This window comes from Taeniopygia guttata, chromosome 4 (assembly GCF_048771995.1).
Source record: "Taeniopygia guttata chromosome 4, bTaeGut7.mat, whole genome shotgun sequence".
NCBI lineage: Eukaryota > Metazoa > Chordata > Aves > Passeriformes > Estrildidae > Taeniopygia > Taeniopygia guttata.
This window is the reverse complement of record NC_133028.1, coordinates 46109101-46128954: the sequence shown is the minus strand read 5'-3', so window position 1 is coordinate 46128954 and position 19854 is coordinate 46109101. Positions and strand designations below refer to the sequence as shown.

At 40.3% G+C, this 19854-nt stretch overlaps 1 protein-coding gene across 4 annotated transcripts in view; it reads left to right on the top strand.

Annotated features, from left to right (window-relative positions):
* Positions 1-10314: 10314 nt before the first annotated feature.
* Positions 10315-19854, top strand: part of SEC24B (SEC24 homolog B, COPII coat complex component) — a 45360-nt gene continuing 35820 nt past the window's right edge. For 3 of the 4 annotated variants that reach the window (XM_030271600.4, XM_030271599.4, XM_030271598.4), the window contains exons 1-2: positions 10315-10879; positions 16227-16931. In XM_030271600.4, coding sequence (XP_030127460.4) covers positions 10372-10879; positions 16227-16931 — 1213 coding nt within the window. In that variant the 5' untranslated portion in view covers positions 10315-10371. The remainder of the gene's footprint in view (positions 10880-16226; positions 16932-19854) is intronic. The other variant, XM_030271597.4, reaches the window with a different exon arrangement.

The window sequence follows — 19854 nt, the reverse complement described above, 5'->3', positions numbered from 1 at the left end:
AGTTACTGTTTCACTCAACACAACAGTCTTGTACATATTTCTGTCTCAGATTTCTCCTCTAGATGCCTTAAAAAAAAAAAAAAGAAAAAGAAAAAAAAAAAACAAAAAAAAAACCACGTGCCATGGCTCAGTCTGGACTGAGTATTTCTCCCTTCGTTTTTGTGTCCCGCGGTGCCGGGCGCATTCCGCGAGCAGCAGCATCGCCTAGTGGCCGTCCTGCCTCTGCTGCGTGGGAAAGGCAGCGGAGAGGGGAATTTGTTTCTCACCGTTTCACTGCATTTCCGGGTGCTTATGCAATAAAAGGAATCAATTGGGACCAGGTGTTCATCATAAAAAGCAGGATTTACCTTGGTGGGAGTTTGGGTTGCCCCTGAGAACCTGCCAGAACCTGGTGATGCGAGGGTTATAATCCTTCCTGCCGGAGGAGGCAGGGTGGGCTTTGCTGAACAGCCCTGTCCAAGGGTCCTCTGTGGGAAGAGTTTCTTCAAGGCTTGAATCTTCTATCTGATCTAATTTTGTGCTAATTTATACTAGTGCAACACTACCAAATTCTTGACTGTTAACACGTTAAATGAAAAAGGTGTCTGCTTGCTTTCTGAGCAGTTTAATAATGAAAAGTGTATTCCTGCATTATCTGGGGAAGGTGCTACGTGAAGCTAAAGAAATACTGAGGGTAGTTTCCAGACTGAGGGTAGTTTCCAAGGGATTGAGGGAAGGCTTTGGTACTTTCTGTAGACAGGACAGAATGATGCATAGGGTTTCAGTACACAAGAAGTAGTAGAGAGATTAGAAATGCTGTTAACATTGAAGTTCGAATCTAAAGCTAGCAGGCTGGTGCTGGATCCATCAGGGTGTGCAGAACCAAGCACGGTGTGTCCAACACTCACAAGATGGGGGGAAATCCTCTGAGCCACTGAACACCCATGCTTTTCCTGCGGCCACTGCCACTGCTGGACACAGCACAAAAAGTCCATATTCAAGACACAGTTACTATTCAGAGCAGCTTAAACGCCTGCTTAGCTCCTGTTGAAGTCAAGATTAAATGTCAAGCACATGTTTCAGGACTTTCCAGAGTCAAGCGAAGTCAATTATTTGGAAGGAAACTTACCCACTGGAGTAATTGCTAATCCTGGTCGTTATATCCATGCTTGCAATACCCCAATCTGCAAATGTTTAGAGCTTGGGTATTGTTTTCTCTGAAGCCTGCTGAAGAACATTAAAACAGACTAAGCATTCAATCTCCAGAGGTCAAAAAAGAAGCAAAGAAGTAATATTGAAATTGTGCAGGAGTACAGTCTTGCACTGTTTCCTGCACAGATAAATCTTTTTTTCCATATGGGTTTTGATCTTGGCTCCACTATAACATCTCTGGCAAGGGAAACATCATACAGCAGTAAGAAAACCGTAATTATTCATTTATTGAGCACTCTCTGTGTGATTGACATTTACAGTACCTGGGGGGAGACATAGGCCCTGTCTCAAGAGTCTTGCAGCCTGGAAGAACAACACAGCTTAAAGTCATTGGCCAGACAATCAGAGCCAAATATGTGAACCTCAAAACATTCACCATTTACATTTGAAAGTTGGTTTGCTTGTTTGTTTGTTTTGGTTGGTTTGTTGGTGTTTTTTTACTGATAGATATAAAAAGTCTTAGAAGATGAAGGGCGTTGGGGGAAAAATGTAGACTGATTTCACTGTTAAGTAGAAAAGGCAGATAAAATGCTTTTTTCATTGCACCCAGAAAGACTAAGCACTCTTGAAGAATCAGGGGATGAAATCTTCAAAGGTACTGGATGCTGGAGGTGCTTAATAAGTAGCATTCAAAAAAAGGCCTGAAAATAACTAAATATTTCATCAGTCTGAATTAAGAATTAGAAACATGTTAAATGTTGATATGTTAAAGCAACAAAAGCTCTTCATCCTCTCTGCCTGTCTCCCTACCTGTATTGTATTCTCCTAGGTAAGTAAATTCTATCTAAATCTAAATCTGAACTGGTTCTCTTGTTTTTCCACAAAGCCCAAAGAATGCAGTGCAGGACAAAGGGAGAAGGATTATCTCTCTTCCTTCTCTCTCCTTCCACTTCATAAAGGGGTCTTTATGAAGTGTAAGGAAGCAGCTGCAGAGATTGCAGGGCAATAAGTTTTTTCTTTAGTATTGTGCAACCTGTCAAACTAGGTAAATAAAAGCCCCTGTATATGATTAGCAACCAGTTTCACTGGTGATGTTGCTTCAGTTCCAATATTATTTAAAATCTGGGACATCCTACTGGTCCTGGATGTGAATCCTGGGGACAGATTAATGTCCAGAGCTACCAGAATCCTTGTTGGCAACAGCTGCATCTGGGAAATGCAAATACCTGGAACTATTCTCAGAGGGCAGTTTATTTATGGTCCACACAGAGCTTGACCAGAACTCTTCATGAATGTGTTTACTTTGGGAATAGTAAAATAAAATTTTCGAGCACAGTTTCTCATCTCCTGATGGGTCTCCAAGGAGCAGGGAAAAGATGTCCCTCAATTTCTCTGCTTTCTCCACCCCACAGGAACATAAAGGTTTTGTTCCTGTGACACAACACTGGTGTGTACAATCAAACACTGTGCAACAAGAGCAACAGAAGTTGTCACAGCTATAGGAAGTTAACAGCATGAAATTTTGAACAGGAAAGCTAAGTTTAACCCCAGTTGCCTTGTTCAAGTCTAGCCTAGAGCTGGAAATAAAAAAAAAAACCACTCTTTTTGCTGCTTCCTGAACAGCTCCAGACTCTCAGGGGCAAATGTGATTACTCCCACTTTCACAGACCTCAGAACATATCAGGTTAGTTTATCTTCTAAAAACATCATCTAACCCCCAACTCTTAGGAACAAGCAAGCACAGGGAATGGGACCTGTCCAGTTGATTTTTCTGGCAGAAAATTTTTTTTGTTTTTGTTCTCAGAAACTACACAAGTACATATTCAGACATTTGTTTAACATCCTTAATCTAGAGGGCACTTAGACACACGGTTAACTTTGGACACATGTTTCTGAAGCACACTTGTTTAAATACTAAAAGGGATTCAAGAAAATGGCTGGTTTGATCATCTGGCCAAAATGCAAATAGATAAACAGATATTTTGAGTCACATTGATATGACAAAAAAAAAGGCTTTTTGACATCAAGGAGAAAGAGGGCAAGGGGATCTGAACTCAGTATGAATCACTGAGTTGCATTTAACATGCTACCATTCCTTTTATCACCTTTTTTTTATACTGCATTACACAGCAGGCACAATGCTAAAGAAAGTGCTTTTGAAACTGAAAAATATTCAATCACATTTCTAAGAGCTGTCAGGCCAGAGCTGTCTTGTTTTCAGCTAAGTAAAATAAGTAAATAATTAAGTAAATAATTAAATAATTAAGTAACTAGATAAAATAAATAATTTGTCAGCAAATTTTCATCTACTTGTAGAACCAGTCCCAACCTGGGACCTCAGTTACAATGAAAGCAATTTGATATAGTTCAGAGGAGGAGAAAAATGGACATGTTTCTCACCATGAACTAAGAAGCAGCAATGTCTTGCTGTCCCAAGTCCTAGCAACCATCAACAGAAAAATAGTTTTCCTTACAAAACAATGCACAAAAATTGTGCTACTTGTTCTTTTGTATACAAAATGGTTCCTGCAGGTGTGATTTGAATCTGCACTATTTCTAGTACAAAGTGAAACCACACAGCACCAGCTGCTCTAAAAAGATAAGGTAGTAGAGACCTACTTTCACTTCTTTTTTTTAAAGCAAAAGTATCACACCAAAATACAGTGTGGAGGATCACAAATGGGACATCCTGCCATGATCAATATGATCAAGCGAAGCCAATTTTATTGTACAGAAGACTATATTTATAATAAGTTCTGCTGTGCATGAGTCTCTAATATATGATTGGTTAATCCTAATTGTATACATTTCTAAAATAAAATGCCAATTGGATCACCTGATTCTTCATGCACCCTGCTTTGGTCGTCTGGCCCACACCGAGTTCTCTTTTTTACTTTCTTGAATTTTGCTGACAACTTTTGTTGACTCCTCTGACTCCTCTTCTGTTTTCTTGTCATCAAGGATTCACTGACCCTGTTTCTTGAGCTGGTTAATTTGTTACCAGAAGGCTGGATTGTGCAGCTGCTGAATGTGTCCACTGTCCTGCAAAAAATCCTCAACACCAAAAAAAGTAAATGCACCTATGAAGCCCAGAAGTATTTTTCAGATGAGCAGTTTACATGTCTGGAAAGTTTATAAGTAAACATGTCATTCTCCATGAATGCTATTACTTAGCTTGCTCTTGAAAATGAAACTAACCATTGCTGTTTAATTTTTTTCATTCATATAATGTTATATGTATCAATTCATAAGTTTCTTATTAATAATATTTATTTATTCTTTTGCACACTGAAAATCATTCTCCAGGTTCCCTTGGCTGAAAACAACTCACTGCTACTCATGAAAATAGTCTGACCTTAAATAAGAGGTACTTGATGGGGTACTGCTGTAGAGAGAAAACATTTCATTTCATGTGATGCCTTTGAGCAGTGTTTTTTCTACCAGCACAGAGCTTCATGTGCCTCCTCTAGCTGATCTCATGAGGGGGCAAAGGCAGTCAGTGCAAAATCTGGCCTTGGTCAGCCACTGTCCGTGATATTTAATTGGCATGACAAGCTTCCAAATACTGTGAATACTTGCCAAATACTGTGAGAGGAATTTTTCAATTCGTTTCAGAGGACAGCAGTCTCTTCAGATAAGGACAGACACAATTGCAGCTTTTTATGTTATTTCAAATATGCACAAAAACCCAGAGTTTATAAATTGTTACTACAAAGTACTTGAGGTTTACAGCATTAAACTCCTAATCTACAGCATGGGACTTTTAAGTGTGCTTCAATCATTTAATTATCTTCTATTTTAGTTTTGGATGGTTTGATCCACAGTTCACATGAGTCTGTCTCATTGCCATCGTTTATGTGAGAAATCCTTTGAAGCCAAGGGTGTTACCATGTGACTGAGCTCCTCAGGACCTGTGATGGACATAAACAGTGAAGCCTGTGCTGTCAGATAATGCAGAGGAGGAACTAAGTCTTCTGGTTGAGTCTGTTGGTTTCTTACTGATTATATAAAAAAATATACATGGGGAATCAGTGACATACATCCAGGAAAACAATTTTTGGACACAAGTTCCCATATGTGGAGAGTGTTTCTCTCATAGAAGTAACGGCAAGATTTGCTTTGGGTGCAAGTGCTACATCTGGAGCCACAGGAAGAAAAAGGCAGTTCCAGTGGTTTAGATGAGTCATTGTTCCCTCTTAATGGAAAACTTTAAAATATCAAACTGCCAGAGAGTAAAATCTTTCAGGGGTTTATTAGTTTTACAGATCTTGTAAAAATTACTGGAAAATCATAAAACTTAGATAGCTGAAAACTGAAAGGCTTTCATGAGCTTCAACTCAGTCAGTTTGGATCACAGCATCACTATGCCTCTACAGCTGTGATGTGGCACATCAGCTACAGAAATTTCCCAGACTGTCTTGCTTTTGTTTAGCTGTGCCCCAAGGTCATAGGAAAACTTGCAGCTAGAGTTTCCCTTTGAACATAATTTCATGAAAATATTTCGATCTCAGGGTACAGCTGAGGCTCTTCCTTACTGGTAGCTTGCCTGGTGATTTCTAAGTACTGTTGCCATAGACTGAAGTTTGCAGCTGATGAAACCACCCAGGAATATTACAAGCCTAGATACAGATGTATATGTTTATTTACTCAATAGGCTTATCAGGCATAATTGCCAATCAGGAGTACCAATTTAAGTGAGAATTTATGTCATATATCCAGATATAAAGAGGTATAATGGAAATTATGGACTAGAGTATGAGCAGAGACAACACCCATCACCAGCAACTATCAGCTGTAGCAGTTAGCAGAGCTCATTGCCTTGGTCCAGCAAAGAGCTAAATAATTATTTTACATAATTTACAGCCTCCCTAGGATGATGACAATTAGACTGTTGTTGATGCCAATGTAGTCAAAAGTAGCTGGGTTACCACTATTATGTTGGTAGTAGCAGACCCTTTTATCCTATAATTTGTATAGTGATTGGGAAACATGATGTCCAAAAAGAGTATGCATGTGTAAGGTTTTCCTTAGAGCTGGTGAAACCACGCCCAGGTAGAACCTGCTGCTTTTTGAGCCTTTTCCATTACAGGTATAAATACCCCAGGGGAGGGAAAAAAAAAAAAAAAAAGGGAAAGGCAAAAAAACAAAACAAAAATGAAGAATAGTTCAGTCTTGTGTACCCAGCCATAATGCATGCCAAGTGCTTCAGGCAGACAAACATTCTCACTGCTGAGATGCAAAACTCCTCTGGAGTTATCTGGATAATTAACAAAATAAATAACATGAAAAGTAAATCTGTACATATGTAAGAAAACTGAGCCGCATCACAACTGATGTGATATTTGAAAGAGTTTAGAAGTTTGAAAGATTTTTATTTTAAGTGGAGCATGACTACCCTGGGGCCTCTTCTGCTAATTAGTCAGCTGCAAATGAAGTATAGCACAGCTCTCACCCAGTAGATGCAGGGATTTATCTGTCAGTCAAATGTAGAGGTCACCCAAGCAGAGACACACTTCACGGTGACATCAAGAGTCTTGATTTGCTGTTCTCATTCTGGAAAGCAATCACACTGCAGTGACTAGAGGCAACTTACACAAACACAATGATGTTAACGCAATTGGAAATGTGAAGCCTTATTGCTTTGCACTGAAGTGGCCCAGTTCATGTTAGAAATACAGGACAATAATTAAAAATTTATTAGTAAGAGTGACCCACAGCTATATTTTGTTGATGGAGGTTATAAAAGCACCTAATTTTGTCATTCTCCCCCTGAAGTGTGTGACAAAGCAGAAGAAACTTGGGTTAGTTATGCTAAAGTTTGAAATTATTTCTGACTCAGTTTATAATTATTTGTTCCTAGGTTTTCCTCCACATAAAAATTACCTTTTTTTTCTAGGTTTAGAAATTTAATGCTTCGTTTACCAGGTTAGAGGTAACAAGATGCACTTTCACATTTGTTCAGCAAACCCAAATGGCAGAGGGATTTTTTTTGTGTCCAACAAAGGTCAAAATATTTCTGTTAGTAATCAAGCCATCAACTGGCCAAAGAATGTATTACTCATGTAATAAGCTTGTTGCTAGACTAGGTGAAAGCAATGGCCTAGGTAACACAGCTCTTGTGTTATTTGTTGCATGGTAGCATAAAAAACAGACATGAATACTCATTTCTTGCTAATGCCTTCAGATTCATTATAAATGAGGAAAATGAAATTAATGGGTTTGAGTTTATGGTGAATTTCCATTAGGGGATTGTGCTCTAGCTGCCAACTCATCTGTATTTCCTACAAATTAATGGTTTAACCACAGTGTCATTGTTGTTTGTAGAAAATAATTGATCAAGCCATGTAAAAGGTTTTGTAAAAGCATTAAAAAAAATGTGAAAATTCCCAGCTGACTCCTCTTGCTTTTAGGACAATGATCTATAACTACTTCTGCTTGATCCTAAATTGATGTGTAATTTTCAGAGATTGAGATATAGGATGTATTCATGGTTTCACAGTACCAGGAGTTAGAGAAATGAGACGTTGGAAAGGAAAAACCTTTGTCAAAACACAGATTCATATGTGCTGCATGTTGTGACAAAATACAGTTGTAGTACAAGGAAGCAGTTACACACCTTCTCAAAGAGCATTAAGAATGAAAAGACAAATGAGCTGCTTGTCCACATATCTGAATTATTTTGCTGTCATGCAATCATTTCTCAGAAGTGCTTTGTGTAGGACGGAGTATGGGTTATACAGAGGGGAAAACAAGGGTTACAACGAAGGAAGAACAACTTTAATCACAGAATTTGTTAACTCTGTCAGAACAACACTGCCCTGAAGGGACTTCAGGAGGTCACTTGCTGGTTGACAGTCAGATTCACAAAATGTTTGTGTAACCCTTGCTAAGACTCCTTCTATTACAGCAATGTCACACCATTCCCATGCCACTTAGTCCTTTAGTATCCTAATAATGTTTATTTCTTAATAGCTTGCCTGAACCCTGCTGCATTTTGAGCCCATTATTTCTTGCCCTACTTCATTAGGTCATGGAAAAGAAACAATTTCTTTCAGATATGGATCTACAATCCAAGGACTAATAGAGGCCAGCACTAGACACCTCTACATAGTCTCATAGGATGTGAAAGCTGAGAAACATTCCAGTACAGTCAATTACTGCAGAATTAAAAGATGCCCTGTGTGCTTTGTAATAATTCTAATAGTCAGAGCTGGGCCACAAGCTAAGCATACAGGCAAAGAAATTTAAGAAGTACTTAAGGACAGACATGCATAATAACCAGTAGGAAGCGCAGCAAACACACAGGGAAGGGACTGGTCAAATTTATGCAAAAAGTAAAGGTGACTCAGTGTTGTTGGATTTAGTATTGACAATATATATCACTAGTATATTATAGTGCTTTTGACATTTTGCATAATTAATTAAAAAACCTGAGCAGATAGCCCAGTCTTGAGTAGTGTCTGAGTGAATGATAGGTGATAGAGACAGACAAACAGTCAAAATCAAAATGGTTTAGTGTGTGGTTTAGACTGTGGAAGGTGCTAAACTGAACAGAAATCCTTTGTCAACAGCAGCCAGTGGGGAAGGATGTGCTGGTTTTGGCAGGGGATAGAGTTCATTTTTTTCACAGCAGCTAGTGTGGACTATGCTTTGGCTTTTTGCTGCAAACAGTGCTCATAAAACAGAGATGTTTTCATTACTGCTGAGCAGTGCTTATACAGTGTCAAGGTCTTTTCTGCCTCTCACACCACCCCACCAGCAAGGGAGGGAGCTGGACAAGCACAATCTGGGAAGGGATACAACTGGGGCAGCTGATCCCAACTCACCCAAGGGATATTCCATACCATGTGGTGGTGTGCTCAGCATATAGAGCTGGGTGAGGGAGAAGAAGGGAGGGAGGCATATTCAGAGCAATGGTGTTTGTCTTCCAAATAACCATTACATGTGATGGAGCCCTGCTTTCCTGGAGGTGGCTGAACACCTGCCTGACCATGGCAAGTGGTGAAGGAATTCCTTGTTTTGCTTTGCTCGTGTGCACAGCTTTGGCTTTAACTATTAAACAGACTTTACCTCAACCCATGAGTTTTCTCACTTTTACAATTCTCTTCCCCATTGCAGCCGGATAGAAAAGGGAGTGAGCAAGGGGCTGTGTATTGCTCAGTTGCTAGATGAGGTTAAACCATGGCAGAGGCTCCCCAGCACTTTCCTTCCTGTTTAGAGAATATGAAGTATATATTCTGCACAGAGACTGAGAAGTCTTCCCTTATCTCACTTTGCCATTTCTTGTGAAGGCCTGTCTCAATAGATAGCATATATCCACACTGGAGACTGATAGAATACAGTGAGCACTCCTAACACTGAAAGAAAAACCTTGCCTCAGCTCACCCCATCTCACTAAGGCTTTTCTGTCTGTACAAGAATAATTACAGAGAGAGAGAGCTTTCACCTCACCTCACCTTGTGAGTCCTTTTCCCCTGTGCAGTACACATTACCTCTCTGTGTGTTCCAGGGTACATTTATACCTAAAATAGCATATATTATCTATACAGACAAAAATGTCTCAGGCAAAATAAGGACATGTATTGCATATGTACATGTCTGTGCCCTGAGACAGGGACATGGAGCAGCCTCACAGAGTCAGTCAGATTGAAAGGGACCACAGTGGCTCATCTGGTCCAGCCTCCCTGCTCAAGCAGAGTCACCCTAGTGCACGTGGCATAGGATTGCATCCAGATGGTTCTTGAGCATCTCTTGATAGCGAAGTGAGAGAGAACCCCACAACTTCTCTGAGCAATCTGCTCCAGTGCACAGTCACTATAAAATTCTTCCTCATGTTCAGGAGGAACTTCCTGTGCATCAGTTTCTGCTCATTGCCTTATATCCTATTGTTTGGCATCACAAGGAAGAGCCTCGCTTCATCCTCTTGACATCCCTAGTTGAAGTATTTATATGCTATATAGAAATATATTTAGATATATATTCATGAAATCCTCTCTCAGTTGTCTCTTTCTCCAGGTTAACAAGCCTAGCTCGCTCAGCCATTCCTGGTAAGTGATGCTCCAGCCCCTCAATCATCTTTGTTGTCCGCCACTGGTCCCACTCCCGGAGCTCCATGTCCCTCTTGTGCTGAGGAGCCCAGACCTGGACACAGCACTCCAGATGTGCCTCACTAAGGCCGAGCAGAGCGGCAGGACCACATCCCTCTCCTCGCCCTGCCCCGGCCTGCCCACGGAGTCACAGATGAGGCACAGAGCCCTGCATACACAGACTAAGCGGGCCGGGGGTTTCTCCCCGTCACACGGGCCGTTCCCGCCGGCACCGGGTGAGCTGAATCCCCGGCGGGACCCGAGGCCCACCCGCTGCCCGCCATACCCTCCCTGCCGGACCGGTCCCACCCTCCGCGGCCGGGCCGGGCCGGGCGGGGCGCGGCCTCACGGCGGAGCCGCCGCCGGGGGGCGCTGCAGGCGGCGGCGCTCGGGGCCGCGGCGGCGCGCTCGGCGCTCGGGCCCTCCCGCGGCTCCGGCCTCGCTCGGCGCCCGGCGGTGGATCGGGGCGGCGGAGAAGGAGGAGGAAGGAGAGGAGCGGGCGGGAGCGGGACGCAGAGAAGAAGCGCTGCGAGGAGCCATGTCCGCGCCCGCCGGGCTGCCGCCGCGGCCCGCAGCCGCCGCCGCCGCGTTTTCTCCGGGCGGGCCCGGCAGTTCCTTGGAGGCCGCGGCCCCTGCGAGCGGCGCGCCGCGCTGCCAGAACGGTGAGGGACCGGCGCGGGAAGGGCCGCCCGCGGGTCCCCGGGACGAGCCGCGCCGCTCCCGCGGGGCTGAGGCCCCCGAGGGTGCCGGGCCCTCCCTGCGCGCTCTGCCGTCCTCCCGGGCGCGGTGCGGTGCGGCCGGCGCGCAGCGAGGCCCTTGGGCTGAAAGGCAGCGGGACCGCGGGGATAGCGCGGGGCCCGCGGCTGTGTGCGGGAAGAACTTGAGAAGGGGCAGCCTCTCCCGCTTCGCTGAGGGGCCGGGAGGGGGGAATGGTACCCGCACCCCTATCCCTCGCGGATTGGGATGTGCCCGGTGTCGTGGCGCCTGTTTTGTGGCCTTTCAGGAAGGCTCTGGAGGCCGAGACTCCTCCAGGCCTCGAGGCCGACAGTCGTGCGTGAGAATGGGCAGAAAATCGCGTATTAGGGGCGAGAGTACTCACTTTGTAGCTGTGTGTGGGTAGGCGTTCACACAACTGGATCTTGGGATTTGAGCTGAACAGGCAACACTGGACCAGTGAGATGTGGGTCACTGGAAAACAAAGGCAGAATAGTTTGAAGTCGCAAGATATTGGCGCCCATTTCAGGTAGGGAGGGAGTGATACTGACTGTAGTATGAATGAAAGCGATGAGTGTACACTTCCGCATTTTTAAATTGGTGGCTATAAAATCAGTTCTTTATTGACACACCTTGTTAACTCTTCAAAATGCCTATATAATAATCTCCTTGTAATATTCGTTTGGTATCTGAATGTGGCCTCTTATTTGCATAGAGTTCTAGTTCATACTGTTTAATCTTTGGTAGTCGTGCCATTTTCTGCACAGGTGTGTTTTCTGTGCAGGGTAGGGACCTACAAAATTTTTTACTTGAGAATTTTTCTTGTGTCCAAAAGGGTAGTTAAGGGCTAAGCGCATAAATGCCTATACAGTAGGTGTTGAGGCAGTCACTGAAGAAAATGAAGGTAAATAAATGCTAAGTTTTAAGGAGATACTGATGCCTCAGTTATATCCAAACTGGTATTGTGATGCTGAGGTTTGTAAAAATTGTTCAGAACATGACAGTTTACATGGCTTTTAATCAAAAAACATGTCATTATCAGGATACAGCTGCTACAGCATGAATAACCTGTGTTTTACAAAAACAAATAGAAGCTGTCATTCTATCTTCTCTTTGTGTTCTTAGCTTAATAATTTTAAAGAGCCATCATTACTATTTGTTGTTTTAATTCATTAACTCCATATTGCTGCTAATATTGATAGAAACAGCTTGTGTAAAACCAGGGCATAGACCATTTATTTTCTGCAAAATGCTCTTTAGTTCTGAGAAATGTATACAGTGTTCAATAACAGTCTTAAATATTTAGTGCATAACTTGGGGTTTTGTGTTCCTTTAGATGTCTTTGATGACATTAGTCAATAACCCTGAATTTTTCATTTTGATTGGTCTGTTGTCTGAGTGCTAATCTCCTGAAGTTACAACACAGGATTTGAGGTTTTGGAGTTTTTTTTGGGGTTGTTTTTTTTTTTTTTTTTTTGATGGAAATAGGAGAGGAAGTAGAGGGGAATAGCAATAGCAAAAGGCTAGTGGAAAGTTACGTACTGTATGATAGAAACTAAATTTCATGAACAGGATTGTCACTGTTTTTGAAATTTAATTTTATGTCACTGGAGTGGAGTTTAACTATAAGATCCTGGTGTGAATTGAGCTGTTTCTGTATTGGCTGAAAGAAAACACTGTTTATCTTTTCCTTTAGAATGCTCTGTGTTTTAATTTGATAAAATGTGATTTTTTTCAGGCAAAACTATGTAGTTGCTGCCATCTAATGAAAGAGAGTGCCTTTTGCAGAAAGCAAGCAACCTGTTATACATAGAGTGATATTAAAAAGGATGTTCAAGTTTGTTATTAGTGAATTTTGCCTGGTTCAATTACCAAGTCCATTTGAGATCCTTGGAGACTTCAGTTTTTGTTAAATTTAGGCGTGATTGTTTTGTTGAGTTTTTAAAAGTAACTTCTTGAGTGTATGGTATTTTCTTCTTCCTTCTCTCTTGCAAGTTTGGGAAGCCTTTTTCGTAGTCTTGAAAGTGGCTTTGTATTTAAGTGGAAAATGACCTATTTCCTAATTTCAGCATAACAAAATGGTTCTTGTTAAATCAGTACTGAAGGATGATGTATTTCTTCAGTAGTGATGGAGGACTTTAGCGCTAACAATTTAATGTATTGAAATGCAGCACTGAGAGAATAATTGTATTGAATTCCCATGACTCTTTCGAAGAATTTTTTCTGGTGCTGTCTACAGCTGGTTTGTAAGGCTGCTATTGGTATTTCTACTGGCATTTCGGAAGCAAAATTTTCATTATTATGTTGTTCAGCTTTTTCATCCCTCCTCAGACTGAGGATTGTTTTAGTCAATTTAACAAAGAGAACAGAGACATGAAAGATGGGAAACCTCTGAATATTTTGTGAAAATGGGAAGCTATGTGAATCCTCCTGAAGGAGGAGACACCAGTTCTGTGACTGAGCTGTAGTGAGAGCTCAGCACCACCTTCATCCGCTGGTTTGTTTGCCAGCAGTAAACAAGGGGCCTTTACCCCCTGCCTATGGTGTGAAGGACATGTGAGGAGGCTGTGGGAGTCTTTTCTGGAGGTGGGTAAGTTTTGGAAAGCTCACAGGTGGATTTAGATAGAAAGGCAGTTTGGTGGTGTAGCATCCATAGACTTCATGGATGCATATACCCATATGCTATGGGGTAGGTAGGGTATATGGCAGATGGTTGAATTATGCTGCTGAGGGAATGCATGGACATAAAAATCAAATGTGACCTTAGCAAACAAAACCTTACTAATTCACGTGGTGGTATAGCCATAGCACAGCTCCTTTTATTTTTTTCTGGGAGTTTGGAGTTTTTTGCATTGTGGCTCATCCCTCCCTTAAAAAGAATTAGGATTTTTGGGTTTCACCTGTTAATGTCTGTGTAGTTACACATTGTAACTTTATATAATTGCATACTTTATATAATAAGTGTTAATTTGTTTGGAGAAGGAGAGGTGCACTGCTTTTATTGCAGAGATGATATTTCAGAGATACAACTGCTGTGTACAGCTGAGGCTTTCAGCTCCTTTATGGAATTTTTTGAGATATTTGTCAGGTGTTTTGGAAGGATGACCTGAGACATCGTGGCTGTGCAATTAATCAGATTTGGAAATTACACTGAAGATGTGTTCTGATTTCCAGTGTTGAAGACTGTCTAGTTCGCTAGTCACTATTAGTAGCTTCAGCTACTAATTGCAGTACAAAAATTACTTTCTACTAACAGTCTTTGTAATCAAATGGACAAAAAACTCACTTCAGATAATGAGAATAATCTTTCATCTGTAATTGTAAAACTTGCTTTCAAAGGACCTACAGCTTGAAATCAATATAATTTTTCAAATGTTATCTGTCTCAGTGAGGTTTTAATCTGTGTGTTTATAGATATTTCTACTTAAAAATGTGAATAAAAAGGACTCTACATTCTATCATATAGAGACTGATATCTTGTGTTGGTAATTTAATCTCTGTTTATGATGTGTATTTTGAAACAAGAGCTAGATACTAGAAGACTTTGCAGTAGATTATTTGATATGCAACCTTTTATTTAGGAGTCATGTCCTCCTAAACCAGTTTCTAAGGTATACCTGCTTAGTTATTTAAATCTTCATATATCAGTAGAACAGATGCACATTATATTTTCAAATAAAAATCTTTTCTTGCCACCTTAGGTGGCATAGCTGCTTAAAGCCATAAACCTTGACACATGTAAATTATTGCTGTATTTTTGGGTTTGCTTATTCAGACTTTAAAAAGTAGGCCAAAAGTCTGGCAAAGTTGTTAATGGCTTACTAACTCAAAATCATTTTCCTTTAAAGGAGAAAAAACTACACAGCTCTATAAAGTAGCTCCCACTTTTTCAAGAAGAAGGTGAATCAGAAGCATAGCTCATACATACTTTCTTCAAAACTCGAGATAATTTTTTTAAAGCTCTTTATGCTTTTCCCCCAAGTGCCTGTCTGTATTTTGATCCAGCAGTCCAAGTTACTGTTCTGCAATTTTTAGTTCCCTTCTCTTCTACTCAACTTCCTGTCAGTTATGAAAGGGCATTCTTAATTTTACCAGAAAGCAATTTTGGGCAGTATGTTCCTTGCTTTTAGGACTCTGTTAACAAATTCATTATTAACATTGCCTTGCAAGTTAATCATAGGACATCTAGAGGTTCCTCGGAGGGCAGTGATTTTTCAGAATTTCAAGACAGGGGAAGTAATGCTTAAGGTTTGTAATCATTGTAAATATAAACAGGGGAATCAACTATTCATTATTACCTCAGCTGCTATTTAATTTGTGAGTAGGCGAGTGTTGTGTTTATGTTTTTATTGGTCAGGGACTGGGAAATAATGGTGTAGTCATTCTGCCTGATGTAAGCAATAGGGTGTGAGAATTTTAAGAAAGCAAGTTATCTGCAGAGAAGCATCTGTGGTTCACTAAAAATAAAAACGGGGTTAAGGAATGGTTCATGAGGAAGAACTTTGAGATTTCCCATTGAGCAGTTGGCTGAGAAAATCAGTTTGGATATAGTTAACATTTGGTCTCTAGCAGACAAGCACTTGTTTGACCCTTGCTGGGCCAGTATGTAATTAACCTCTAATGTTGCACAGCAATTGCAGTGATACCAGAGGTCAGTTTCTCTGATACCAACATCTCTTACACGTGATGTATCTTGCAGTAAATGAAAATGATGTCAAATGACAATTGTCAAATACTTTGTAATTTCATAAAACATCTGTTTTCCTGAAAACACAATACATAAGGCATAGAAGACAAATATAGTTGTCCTGCAACTCTTTATCTTGGTCACTGTATTGAAGACTTGTAAAGAAGAATACCCATATTGTTATGTATTGACGTACTGATTTGACTGCAGCTTTTCAGTTTCCATAATCAGGCAGTTTCTTGTAAGGCAAACTCTTGTGTTCAAACACTTAAAATATCAGTTTGGTGCTTATGGTTGCCCACTATTTTTTTAAATATTAACCTCCTATAAACTCTTAAAAACATTCAAAATACAGACAAGAGGTGAACAATCTTGGCATGGAAACTTCTTTCAAGAATGGAAGCAATCCATTTTTCTACTACTTCTTTGTGTATTTGCATTACTCAAATACTATATTTGCGGGCATTCTTGGTTTATTCTCTCTCTACTGATGAGACTCAAACTCAAAAATAGAAAAGAAGAAAGCAATTGTTAGTTCAAGCGCAAAGTCCATTGGGACTACTAGCAGATGCCCCTTTAATATGTGTGATGTTTTCTCTTCATTTCAGGTCCTATGCAGAGTCAGATGCAGTTCCCCTCTGGCTATGGCTCACATCTTCCAAACTACAGTGCGCCTTCAGGACACTATTCCCAAGTGCCCAATAAAGCTGCTGCTTCACATCTGGATAATCAGTACAGAGCCAGTTACTACCCTGGTTACTATTCAGCACCAGCACAAAATGTAATGACATCTGTGGGTAGCAACGTGTTGAATGCACAGGAGTCACATCAATTGTACAACAACACTCCTCCCCATTCAGGGGGCTCCAGTGACAGACCTGTTCAAGGAGCAGTATCATCTGCCTCCTACTTGCATGTGAGTGCTCAGCAGTCATATTCAGCATTTGATAATCACTACAGCACTTCTGTCAGCTCTTCAGTTGCATCTCAGGGATTTCCCCTTAATTCTGATCAGTATGCTATGCCCGTGGTTTCTGGTGCCATGTATCCTAATGTTTCCTATCCTCCTGTGGCTGCTGGAGGTGTGTATGGGCAGACATTTACCTCTCAGAGTCTACCTGCTGTTGGACAGTTCAAAGAGACAAATGCATTTTCTAGCCAGAGTACATCAGTACCTCATTCCCTTCAACAGCACGTTCCCATGGGATATAATACAACATTATCAACTGTTTCATCTGCTCAGGCTGTGCAAGACAACCTCAGCAGGAATCTCACCGGATCAGTTCCTAAAGTAAACAACCAAATAAATACAGGTAAGGTGCTACTTGAAAGATAGTGAACTGCCAGATTTGTCTGGGAAATACAAGTAATCTTGTGCTCTTGTTGGCTTGTTCATGTTCACTGTGTGTACATGTAATGTTGAGTACTGTCACTCATTCTTGTAGCTTTTCTAATTTGGTTACCACAGTCCTCACAATAGCAGCTATTTGTTTCTATTGAGAGATACAGAAAAAAACACTACTTAGGGGATGGTGTTGGTTTATTTGTGTGGTTTTTCATGTGAGTGGCCTCAGAAGGGAGCTTTTTCATGCAGTTCTGAAGGAATATGTTATTTCTGAAATATCTTTCACAAAGATACTTTTTCCTTTTCTGGTTAGAGAAGCATGGAAGAGATTGGAGATGTGGGAGTACCTTCCCAATGAAATATCTTGCTCTGCAGAGGAGAGAGCAATAGTCTGTGCAGGATTTGGTCTGATTTTCTTTCTAAACTGGGAATTTTCTGACTTCATGCAGTTTTGACTTGTGAAAGCAGACTGCAGCTTGCTTTCTCTACTGAAGAGAGATGTTACATAGCTGTAGGTTTCCTTCTTAATGCTAAATATTTCAGATTATAGTGTAACATTGAAACTGTGTTAGGAGTCCTAGTAGCTGAAATGTTAACAGACCAAGAAAGAATTAAGAAAGAATATGGCTTTGATAAAGCTTTTTTTGGGAAAAGCAGTTAAGCTTAAATGAAGCTCATTCAATCCACAGTTTGAATTTAGTTTCAGTATTGGTTCCCTCGCTCCCAAGAATAGGAGGTAGAGTGTCATTTAATATTAGTAGATTTGAATCCTCTACTGATGAGTGCTCTGTGTATTTTTCTCTAGTATTTTCAAAGCATGAAACAAAATATCATTTAACAAAGAAAAAATAGGGAGCTCCTTGAAAAGCTCCCGAAGTTACCAGCATTTCATGGTTATGCATAAAAATGGGTTCTTTCAAGGACTGGCCGAAAAAGTTGACTCTGTTCAGTGAGGAATGTGCAGCTGGACTTGACAAAATGCAGGTGTCTTTCCAGAATAGCGCAATATGCAATAGTCATATGAAAACAACTTATTTTTTGTTCAAACTGTTACTGTTTTATTTACAGAAGTTTTAATTCCAATGCTTGTTCATTTTATTTCCTGTAGAGGTGTCTTGAAGTCATTTGTTCATGGCTTTTTTTTTTTGCAATGAGTAGCTGTTTTAAAGGTGAAGCAGTGGAGCTGACCAGACAGTGAAGAGCAACATGAGCAGTAGTTTTATTTTTGAACCATTCAGTGTTGCTCTTAAGGGGGTGATTCAGTTTCAAGGAAAAGTAGTAATATTACACTTGGATTTCAAGGAACTAATGATAGAATTGGTTGTGATAATGCTGTGTCATGGATACTCACTTTGCAGTTATGTTCCACTGTTTTTGTTGTACTTGGGTCATACTGCAGTCCTTGGTTGGTTTGCCGGACTGTAGGCCTCAATAGTTACACCACATGTAGACTCTTTCTGGGCTTGTAAAGCTGCTGATAGAAGCATGCCCTGTGCTTCATTGCTCAGTGCACAGGTTTCTGGAAGTGATTCATCTGCAAAATAATTTTTTTTCTTTCCCCTGAATTCTGGTTCAACCTCAGGACACAAATGAATCTGTCTTTCCTCACTAAGAAAAGCAGATAAACATAACAGCTGACAGCAAGGCTGAAGGAATAGCATGACAGTTTTATTACTAAACCTTGAACACTTTAAACCATTTTTGATGTCTGTGGCTAAACAAACTGCCTCCAATTATACCTGTTTTCTTTTAATCTAGAATTCAACATCTTTGGCTAAAATATACTAAAAATCCAATTGCTACAACACCCCAATAGTAAAATACTTACATAAATAATTACAAATAAATGCATAATAATTTAATTGTAAAGTAATTATTGTAATTGTTTGATCCTGGTATAATTGGTTTGGTTTTGAGATGCTGAGATGCTTTCTAAATTTCCCAGTGCAGTCTTACTGTTCTCAGATGGAGTCATTTTATATATAGTATTATATTTGTTTTCAGCCTTTAAGAAAAGGAGTTGGATTTTGAAAAATATTTGCCAGTTCGTGTACATCCTTGGAAAGTGTATGGATACAATGCACAAGGAGCATAAGGAAATAATGAATGATCTGTTGGAAGGAAACTTTCTGAATATTTCATCCTCCCTGCTTTCTTTAGGAAGAAGCAATGATGGAAAACAGTTGCCATCTGTTCTGTGCATAGTTTTTTGCTAAACTACTTGAAAAAAATATTTGCTGAAATTCATAAGCGTGCTTTCTATGGCTGTGTAAAGAAACTTGGATACAGTATCTGCCTGTGCTGTGAAAGATGCCCTTACAATCTTTGAATTATAAATAAGCAAATTGCGGACAGATTGCCAGTCAGAATGCTACAGTTTTAATATATTTTTCCAAAGCAGTTTTGTACAGTCAGGACTGAAAGCTCTCTGTGATGAAAATGAATCCTTTATGTAGAAGAATTATATGTTAATAAAATCTGTGTGTTCAAACAGGACTTAGTCAGGAAGCTTAGGCTGGCAAGAGTTTTTCAGAAGTTGTTTGATTTCTGAATTGTTTTTTATTTCAATTAAAGTTGTCACCACTAGACTTGAAATGGTTTCTTTAAAAATCCAATTTTATGTATAGCCTTGCAAAGCCTCCAGCATGTTGAATTTACTAAGATCAAACCTCTTAATTTCTGTATGTGGTGTACTAAGGACACAGAACTGCAATAAAGTATTTTCCTAAGACTTTAGCAGGCCCTTTCTGAAATAGCTGAAGTATTTTCGGCAAGTGTGCTAAGATTTCACTAGAAGAAACCAGATTTATTTTAAGAGGATTTTTTTTTTGCTGGTAGTTGACTGCTCTTGGTGAGTAATAGCCAATGAGAATAATTTTCTTTGCTTTAGG